General features: G+C 35.9%; 1 protein-coding gene across 1 annotated transcript in view; it reads right to left on the bottom strand.

The window, feature by feature from the left end:
• Positions 1-2,942: 2,942 nt before the first annotated feature.
• LOC107571268 (anthrax toxin receptor 1-like) overlaps positions 2,943-10,925 on the bottom strand; it is a 34,353-nt gene continuing 26,370 nt past the window's right edge. Inside the window, exons 16-18 of the mRNA XM_016257584.1 lie at positions 6,041-6,208; positions 5,875-5,955; positions 2,943-3,225 (exon numbers count right to left, since the gene is read on the bottom strand). Of these exons, the coding sequence (XP_016113070.1) occupies positions 3,031-3,225; positions 5,875-5,955; positions 6,041-6,208 (444 nt within the window). The 3' untranslated portion in view covers positions 2,943-3,030. The remainder of the gene's footprint in view (positions 3,226-5,874; positions 5,956-6,040; positions 6,209-10,925) is intronic.

The raw sequence follows: 10,925 nt of genomic DNA, 5'->3' as shown, positions 1-10,925 counted from the left end.
TATATATGGAGGCATCAATCTGCTACATGGGAAGGATTGGGGGAAGAACAGCCCGCTGTAGGAAGAGGGTGAACAATGGGAGGTGTTTTCCGCTGTGGAATTCTGGGAACAATGTGCTGTGTGGGCAGATGATAAACTCAGACAGCAGCACAGGTGTGAGAACAGCCGCATTCAGAGAGCAAAACAATGACTATTCACACAAAGCATGCACTTACTGTCAGGAGAATAATTTCTACGGAAGTCTGTTAGTAGTCTCTGCAGATGTATTTAGACACACACACACACACACACACACACACACACACACACACACACACACACACACACACACACATATACATGTGTAGCCTGTATATAGGCTATATATATGTGTGTGTGTGTGTGTATACATACATTATATACATTAATACATTAATATACATTATTATTATTATTAGAATCTTTATTTCTTTTATTTTTCGCTCAACTTACTAATGCTTTCAATCTAAACATACATTTTTTAAAACAATAAAAAAAAAAAAGACAAACAAAGAAACAGATTTTTTTTTATATGCATTCAACTTCTATGACCTTGTAGTCTTTAAAATACATTTTAACTAAATTTATGCAAATAAATAAATTATACGAAGAAAGCTTCCTAGTAATAAGCTTTTCAAATGTCAGACACGGTAGCAGGCCGTTATTTTCTCCGGTTGCCGAATCCAAGGCCTGTGTCCGCGCTATTCCTCCTCCGTCTGTGGTCATGCGCTGCAGGCTGAGCTGTGAATCCCCCTCGGCTCTGTTTATGCACGGCCTGACCGCGTCCACCGACACTCACTGATATTTTTCAGCTCAAAAACCCCGGGCCAAGGGAAAGGAATGTGCTGATTGTCAGGCTTTTCGGAGCCCTTCTCACATTACAACCCCATCTGAACTTCTCCTGCGCTCCTCCGTCCTGCTATTTGGATGTCCTGGTCTCCAAGGTAACACACAGAGACACAGATGTTTCTCGGTTAGCCAAAGCAATTAGTGAGGACAGACGGAGCGCAGAAGACAAGTATAGAGAGTGCAGTCTGACGAGACGCTTTGGAGTGAAAACACTGTAATCAAGACATGACATGATGAACCCAGCACAAAGCCTTGACCAGGAATGTGAGCGTCTTCATCAAACACATTTGCATAATGTCTGGCTTGTCTGGGGTCTATTTATGAAAATACTTGGAAACAAGTCTCAGCTTTTTCCTGTGAATAATTACTCCCGTGCTTAAAGGGTTAGTTCACCCAAAAATGAAAATTAGCCTATAAATTACTCACCCTCAAGTCATCCTAGGTGTATATGAACATTAAAGTGATTATTAAGTTTTGAATATGGATATTTTTCTTACTAAAACGCATCGATTTGCTACAGGAGGCCTTTGTTCACCCCCCAGAGCCGTGTGAGACACTTTTTATGGATGGATATGTCTGAGGTGTGTGTGTGTGTGTGTGTGTGTGTGTGTGTGTGTGTGTGTGAGTGTGTGAGTGTGTGTGTGTGTGTGTGTGTGAGTGTGTGTGTGTGTGTGTGTGTGCGCTAAAAATATTGTATTACGATACTGATAATCTAATAAAAACACTATTGAGGATAAAGTTAATTACAAAATATTATTCTTGATGCAATACAGTAATGAGAATTTTGGGCTTAAATGCTCTTAATTGACATGAAAATAATGTCATAATGGGAAAAATATTTCTCTTTTTTTATTCTGGTGTGAAACGTGACCTGGACATATTTTCATGACATTCACCCACACTGTAAAAAGCGGTAACCGGAAATTGTTACCTTAAAAAGCTATTTTTAACCCTATAAAAGTGATTTTTGTTGGTATAAATGCATGCATTTAGGTTGATTCAGTGATGCTAAACACTATTTTGTCATTTGAACAAAACCATTCAATTTCAACTGTAGGTTACCATTTTTTCAGTGCAACTAAAGATCCGGCATACAATCGAAACCGTTCTTGCATCCCACTTTTGCACCTTCGAGAATCTGTCAGAATTCCAGCAACTGCATGATTTAAGACAAACCCTGCACATCAGCTGTGCCTAAACGAAGAAGCTTGTGACATACTAAGACAATAATCCTCAATCTACAGTAAAAGAAATGGTTCAAACCTGCCTTTACGCGCTCATCACTTGCATTCCTCTCACATTTTGACATGCAATTATATTCCCTTTGTACAGGATCAGAGACTCACCTGAGAGAACCTGCAACTCAACGACTGTAAAATCTGTGACTCAACACTGCATAAACAAATCTAAATACTCCAGAGGCACTAACAATATAACATAGCATCTAATACTGGTTACTTTGGACATCAGAAGCTCATAGGAACACTGTACATGAAGCACAAAGCTGAAAACGGTCTCTCTTAATCTGCGTACGGAAAACTCAGTAGTTGAATTTTTGTCACGACAGTTATTTCTTTTTGCTTTTCTTACATTTTTTTGCTGTCCAGCAACAAACGACACAGCGCATCCTAATCGAAGCTGAGCGATAAATAGCGTGTGGGTTTCTTGGTTTCCCAGGTTAAACAAAAGTGCACTTCCATAATGTACTTAAAGTGCTCTATTTTCACGCACTCATTTTGTACTTGATATACTAAACATGATTATTTAGTGCTTCTTAAAATAAACTTAAGATCAACTAAGTGTGCTATTTTGGGACACTATGAATATGAACTAAAATGCACTTTTAACATACTATCTCTGTATTTAAAAAATGCATTTAGGTACCACATGTAGTACACTTGAGTGTACTAGTGTATGAAAGATGGTTCAAGTGTACTACAAGTGGTCACTAAATACGTTTTTTAAATACAGGGATTTAGTTCATATTCATGGTGTCCCAAAATAGCACACTTAGTTGATCTTAAGTTTATCTTAAAAAAGAATCATGTTTAGTATATTAAGTACAAAATGAGTGCGTGAAAATAGAGCACTTTAAGTGCATTATGGAAGTGTAGTTTTTGGTTTGGCCGTAGGATGGATTGCACTGAGGGCTGGATGTTTCTCTCAGGGTCTCGGCGGGGTTCGGGTCGGCGGGGGACAGGGTGGGATGCGGGCGGGCGGAGGTCCGGGCGGAGGTGCGCTGACGGGGTTGGAGACGGGCTGGTAGTCTGGAGGAGGTGGAGCTGGGCTCTGAGCTCGAGGAGGAGCTTTGGCCGCCGCTGCCTCCTCTTTGACTCGTTGGAAGTTAATGCATCGACCCTGAGGAGAGAAGAAGAAGCACGCGCGTCACATCACTGCGCTCATCTGCTGGATGCTTTCCAATACGCAAGCATTACTCACTCCCGGTTTCCAGTCGTTCTCTCTTTAGCTCACGCACGCACGCACACACACACACACACACACACACACACAGATGATCTCTCAAACTGGCTGGAGCTCTGTGAAAACCACAGATGAAATCACCCAGAATTGTAAATAATGCATCATGGAAAGACTCTGAAAGTCCTCTATAACCCCAAACCCTGCTCGAAAAAAATGCCTGGGCACCTTTAAACCAGGGTTTTTATAGTTCACTAAAACTAAAACCATTAAAATTTTTTTGTTACTTTAAATAAATGAAATATTAAATATATATTTAAAAAATAAGGTCCCACTTTATATTAAGTGGCCTTAACTATGTTAACTAATACCTTAACTAATGTACTTACATTTAAATTAATCATTTGGTACAATGCACTTATTGTGTACATACATGTTTTTACATTGTACTTGTATTTTAAAAAAAATACCTGCATGTAATTACATCTGTAATACATTTCTCTAATTACATTTATAATTACCCGTATCCCACCTCAATAACAGCAGAAGTGTTTTGCAATACAATATGAACACAATAAGTACATAGTAATTAAGGCCACTTAATATAAAGTGTGACCAAAAATAAATATACGATCTTTTAAATACAAGTATAACTTTTTTATTTCAGCTGGCTGCCATGACAACGTTTTTCACTTTAATTAAGTTTGACTTGATGTACTAAAACAACTCAAACTGAAATAAAAATGAATAAAAACATGAGCATATATGTACTAATTACTTTCTTAATAATCACTTCCGGCATTACTGTGCACAATTTACAGCTCATTTTACTTTCATAATGTCACACATAGAATTACATTTGTACAGTTTTGTTGAGCGTAAGTGACTTACAAAACATAACAAAAAATGTTTGACCGTATATAATGCATTATTAATTAAACAGAAACTGATGACATTTATTTCTTATTCCACAGCGGAAGCACTGCGGCATACATTTTGTTCTCTTATTACAGTTTTAGTCCGGAAAGCATGACGATTTCATTTATTTTCCAAATATTCAAATAGAAAACAGTTGTCGAAATATTTCACAATTTCAGTATCATTGTGATACAGTTATAGCATTTTTAAAAATATTTTTGAATTTGTATTTTCTATTTTTTATTTTCATTTTCAAGTTTTAGTAATTTTGTTGTGTGTTTCGTAATGTTTATTAGTTATTTGCTTTTAAATATGTCTGTATAGTTTTTTATAAATCTTTATTTCAGTTTAAGCTTTAGTTAATTTAGTACCTCAAGTTAAATCGAATAAAGATAATAAATGTTGCTTTGACAGCTACCTGAAATATACTATAATACATATTATATTATATTATATTTAAATATTTAGAATTAGTTTTTATTGTTGCATTTTCTGCTTCATTTTTAATTTTAAGTAATTTTGTTGTTTTATTATTATTTTTTTTTTAGTTTTAAATATATATAATGTCTACATAGATTTTTTATATTTTTTTAAATTTCTGTTTAAAAAAACCTTTTATATTTATTATATTATATATTTATTTTATTACATTTCATTTGTAATGTTTATTTTATTTCACATAACAATTCTTTTATGGTTTTAGTTAACTATAATAACGCTCTTCACAATACAATTTTTATTGCATTTTTAATCAAATAAATGCAGCCTTAGAAGAGACTTCTTTCAGAAGCATTATACAATTTTAGTTTTGTAGTGTGGCACTGCATATATAATACATTATTCATTAATACTAAGAATATTGATCAAGTATAACCTGACTGTCTTTTCTTCGTCTTAAGTAAATCTTTAGAGATTCTCGTAAAAGCATTGGCATGACCTTGTTTTCACCTTTTCTTCCACAGCAGAAGCACTGCTGGATTTAGTTTATGCCCTCTTAATGCAGTTTTAGACAGGAAATGATGCACGTTTCATTTGTTTTCCATACTCAGAAAGAACGAGAGCGTCAGTCTGGGCATTTTTCAGGCCTCTCGTCACAAACCACAGAGCAGCGGAGAGGCCCAGGCTTTACAGGACGAGGAGCTGGAAACCATTCCTCCGCAGAGAAACTTTGCGTCATGCAACCTTTCGCCCGAGGCGATTAAAATCAGCTGGCTCAAAAACTCGACCAGAACCATTGTATGCATTGATTATGAACGGCTTAACGACTCCTTGGTTGCTAAATTTGGCAGATGCTCTTAAACATGGAATTCCAGTTAAAAACGTTTTTCTTGCATACATATGAAACGGTTTAACTCACACCTGGAGATAGTTCATTTCAAAACGCTTGTGTAAAAACTCTAAATCAGATCCGATAACCTGCGATTTGACACGGAGAAGCCAAACCGTGTGGCTGCTCTGCATATGTAAGAGTCGGACTGTCTGGAAAGCGTCAACGTTTGTTTTATTTCGGTTTTATGGCTAGTGATTTGACGCAGGTGGCAAGCTGTGCCTAACAAATGAAAGGTAAGGAAATGAGTCAGAAAGTCCACAGGATGTTGATTTTTGAGGTTAGGAGGAGTTTGTTTGACATCATACTTCTGGACGAAAGATAATGATCATCTAGATACTCACATGATCTCCCGGCTGTGGCCTCATAAGTGAAACTTGATCATATCCACGTCTGAAAAGAGCCAGGATCGCGTCGAGTTTACCCTGAACCGGAGACAATAACACTTACAATGTGCTTTGAACACCAGCAGCTTCATAAACGATAATGACAGTCACAAAGCTTCTTTACCCTAATGGGAGAATACCACTTCCTGTCTCGAGCTGGCTTCCTGTGGTCTGGTTTCTTGGGCTTGGGTTCAAAGGGTTCGAACTCATGCTCAGGCATCTTTATGACAGCGTTTTTGGGTTTTTCCAGCTTGGCTCCCTCCTCGGTAGAGCCCTTCCCTCCCCAGCGAACCTGGACCAGAGGCAAAACATCAGATCAGATCTTCTGAAACCTGCTACAGAGCTTCAGCAAATGCAAAAAGCATGCCTTTCAGTTTTCAGTTTCCTTCTAAGATGTTTTGATATTTCACTTCTAGAAGACTTCTAGCAACTTGAAATTACTTTTCAATTATAAATCTGAGTGAAATCTGGTTGTGTGTGTATGTGTGTACACACACACACACACACACACACACACACACACATATATATACTGTATATTAAATTATATAGACTACCAGTCAAAAGTTTGGAATAATTAAAATTTTAAACATTTTTGAAATATATGTATTTCTGCTCACCAAGGCTGCATTTATTTGATAAAAAATACAGTAAAAATGTGAAATATTATTAGAATTTAAAACAGCTGTTTTCTATTTTAATATAGTGTAAAATGTAATTTATTTCTGTGATGCGCAGCTGTATTTTCAGCATCATTACTGCAGTCTTCAGAGTCATGATGCTGAAAATACAGCTTTGATCAAAGAAATAAATTACATTTTAACAGAGATTCACATAAAATACAGCTGTTTTAAATTGTAATAATATTTCACATTTTTACTGTATTTTTGATCAAATAAATGCAGCCCTGGTGAGCAGAAGAGACTTCTTATATATAATCACTACAAGACAATTATTCTTCCAACAGCTACACTGTATTTAGTGAAGTTCAGAGAGTGTTATGAATTTGTTATTTCAGTAATAATCACATGACACATTTTTCTAAGATTGCATCTCCTCTTTTGAGGAATCCCACCTCCATTCGTTTAATTCCTCCGACTCCTCGACCGCCGTAATACGAGGCGTCCACCGTGGGCCATTTCTTCTTTGGCGTCCCATCCTCATCATCTGACTCCTGAAGACCAAAAACATCTTACATCATTCGCAGAAGCACGAAACATCTGCCAGCGCTTCTTTGAAATGTTGATGTTGTTACTCAAAATCATCTGATGGTTTTCATTAAACTCTCTTTATAAATCTCACACTAAGAAAATTCAGTTATTTCTAACTCTGCTGTGGTTTAGATGTTGACACGGGTTTTGCTACCGAATACAGAAGACGAGATATCTGATCTGATCTGATTTGAAACTGTACCTTTTCAAGCAACATGCTACTCATTATTTATAGTTCAATTACAGTCACACGTACTGTAAGTTACTAACAAAAAGAACATGGCTGACCTCACTAAGTAGTGTACTTACTACTGAACTAGGGAGCGGATTGAGACACAGAAGGCTGAAGACTTAAAAAAAATACATCGCACTTCTTATCTTGTTTTTTTTTAAACTCATATCCTTACAAAAATAAAAAGGCAGCTATGTGTTTTTATAAAATACGTTTTTTCTTAGGCAAGAATGTACTTGTTTAAACTTCAAATATGCAGTTTGTTAATAAAGATAACGTCTATTTGAAAATTAGCTTCAACATTTTTGGAGATGTGAGCTCCAGGGCGTCAGCATATTAATTCATATTAATAATAGTAGTATTTAATAATAGTATTTAGTATTGGGAAACGGTGTGTGTACGTTAGTGTTGGTTAGTTACATTGTTCTGAAAACTAGATGGCGACAAGAGTCTGTTTTTATTAGTGAGTCAGCAGTACTTTTATATTGAAAGAAACTGAAACGCGGTTTAAACAAGGAAGCTATTTTTACTTTCAACAAGCAGCCAACAATTGCACTGAGCAGCACTGTCATCGGAAATCACCCTTAACAGATGAAAGGATAATACGACAAAGATATCGCTTTCCTCAGCGGACATTCAAACTAATGTTTTATTGTGAATATGAGACTGAGATGAAGAATGAATGCTGTATCAGATGCACGTAATCTCAGCTCAGTCAATCTCTCTCTCATCACTGCTATGGTCTACTAGAGACCCATAAATATTTATCAACGTGCTCCGTCTGTGACATTTAATGCTTTACAGAAGAGTAAAATGTAAATTTCACAGTAAAATGTAAATTGGTGTAAATTAATGAATATAACATTACAAAATAATGTTTAAATATTATTTAAAAATTACATGTCATTTTTTACAGTCAAATGTAAATTGGAGCAATTACCGGGGCCAAGCCCTTGGCTGATTTTGGGGATTATTATTTTTTTTATTAGGATTTTTTTGAGCATTGCACAATACACATGGTTTAATGCTTGATACACAAAATGAATGCAAAAGAATTGATACCGTAGATAAAATCTCGATTGGAGTATCCACCCCTCACTCCCAAACAAGATCATACATACATATGTGTATATATAGCACACATAAAGCTCTGTTTACATAGAAGCACAGGTGATAATGAACTCAAAATGAACAGAAGTACAGATTCTGGAAAAGTCCATTTCTGGAACAGATGCAACTTTTGCACTGCTTCTGGTCACAGCATGTGTCACACTTTCGAACCCACGACATGAAGTGTTGGGGATCTGTGGTGTAACACATTGAGCTAGTCGCTCATGCACCTTCACCAGGCTGCTGAGGAGAGGTTTCAGTGTGAGAATCAGCTCACAAAAAAACATTATTTTGCATGTTAACCAGATTAGTATGTGAAGCTACCTTAATGCTAACGCAGATTATAGTTAACTATGGTTAACCTAATAACTCAAGAGCAACATTGGACGGCATCATGATTGGTTAGATTGTTAACTAACTAGCATGCTAAGCTAACTAGCACACGTCAACAAACACAGACGCGGTCTACTTTGGAGAGGCATTTCTTGGGAATGGAAGCAAATATCAAAACTCCGTTCAGTCATTTCTTTGTGGCTCGGTCCAAAGATCATCTAATCAGATTTTGGACAAACTTGGATAGGAGCAGATAAAGCTGTAACTTACTGGCTCTGGAGGTGGAGGAGGTGGAGGTTCCTTGATCACCTGTGGAAAGACATGTCAAATAATCACATAACCACAAACACAAGTCACATTATACACATAAAACAGAACGGCATGTTAAATCATGACCTCGCTGGAGACAAATTGACCAGTTTTCCACCTTAAATCACTCAACCTCAGTCTTTACCGCAAATCCATAGGCCTTTGGCTCCCAGAATAACACAGTACTGGAAGATATGTTGTGAGAACGTATGAAGACTGATGTTTACAGTAAATGAGGCGATGACTTACTACAGTGCAGCAAAGCGGCCAGAACCACCACATAAACAGCAGAGCCAGCAATAGAAACAGCACCAGCAGAGTGATCAGGAGGATGGTGCCGTCAAACTGCAGAGAAACAGGGAAGCGTTGAGGAAGACCGAGAATTGAAAAATTATTATGATTCACGGATAAAAAGTATTGCCATATTGTAATTTGACCTTTAATTTAATTGAACTAACTATTTAACTTACAATATATTGACGAAGATGAGATTAAAAATATGCAGTATGATTAATAATTAAATTAATTTAATAAAAAAATTGCAGACAAAATAACCCAGCAAGATGTAATATTGTTGATACATTTATTAGTTTGACATACTGTATGTTATTTAATAAATGTTTGTTAATTTTTTTTATTTAATATTAAACAATTAAATCATTTTTGTCAGTAAAATGTTAAATGAATGAATATGACATGATGATAATGTTAAATATTGTAAACAGACAATGTAAATTTTGTCAGTAAAACTTAAAATGGTGTAAAGCCAATGAATATGAAATATATTTGTCAGTAAAATGCTGTAAATTGCTGACTATGACATCACAAAATGTTTAAATATTATTAAAATATTATGTCAGTTTTTACAATAAAATAAAAAAATACAACATCTAAAGTCTAAAATGAACAAAAATTACCTGACAAAATAATGTTTAAAATGATTTAAAATTAGTTTTTGTCATCAAAATGTAAAATGGTGTAAAATTAATGAATATTTCAAGATGAAATGTTTAAATATTAAAATATTTTTTACAGTAAAATGTTGTAAAATCAATTAATGACAACACAAAATAGTGTTTAAATATTATTGAAAATTTGCATGTCATTTTTGGCAGTAAAATGTGAAATGATCTTTTAAAAATATTGACTAATGGGCATTTTCATCCAAAGACAAGCTATGACCACCAAAAACTGTGTAACCTCACTGTTAGAAAGTAAGTCATGGGAAAAGAACGGGAAGCGCACAGTGCATTTGTGAAGTATTTAAAGAAGAAATGCTTCATAAAAGTGACTCAGTGGTCGTGGCCTGAAGCCTGCGCCGTGAGAGTCAGAGACGGGATCGTTCAGGGGCTTTGTCTGCGGTTTGGCCCTTGATGTGTGTGTGTTTTTGGGGGGAAGGGGTTCATGAAGAGAAAATGATGAAAGGGGACGACCTGAACGTGAGGAGAGGAGAATGCAAAGAAAACAAGGGGTTACGAACTAAAGATCACCCATGAACTCTCCAATGATTTATAATGTAGCATAATTACAATCAAGTATAATAGCTATATTTAGTTATAGCAACTACTTTGATTTAATGAAAGTTTAATATGTGGAGAGCTAAAGGAACCATGAGACGGTTCTAAATTCTGATTATTGGATGAGAGGCTTCAAAGAACTGTCTTCTGATTATTATTCTTAAATTAAACTACTATTTGAACTATATATACACACACACACACACTCACACACACACGCACACGCACACGCACACGCACACACACACACACACACTCACACACACACACACACACACACACAAAAACAAACAAACA

Source organism: Sinocyclocheilus grahami, unplaced genomic scaffold, assembly GCF_001515645.1.
Source record: "Sinocyclocheilus grahami isolate Dianchi unplaced genomic scaffold, SAMN03320097.WGS_v1.1 scaffold1573.1, whole genome shotgun sequence".
In the NCBI taxonomy this organism is placed as follows: Eukaryota; Metazoa; Chordata; class Actinopteri; order Cypriniformes; family Cyprinidae; genus Sinocyclocheilus; species Sinocyclocheilus grahami.
The sequence above is the reverse complement of the archived record's forward strand: the minus strand, read 5'-3'. Positions and strand labels throughout refer to the sequence as shown.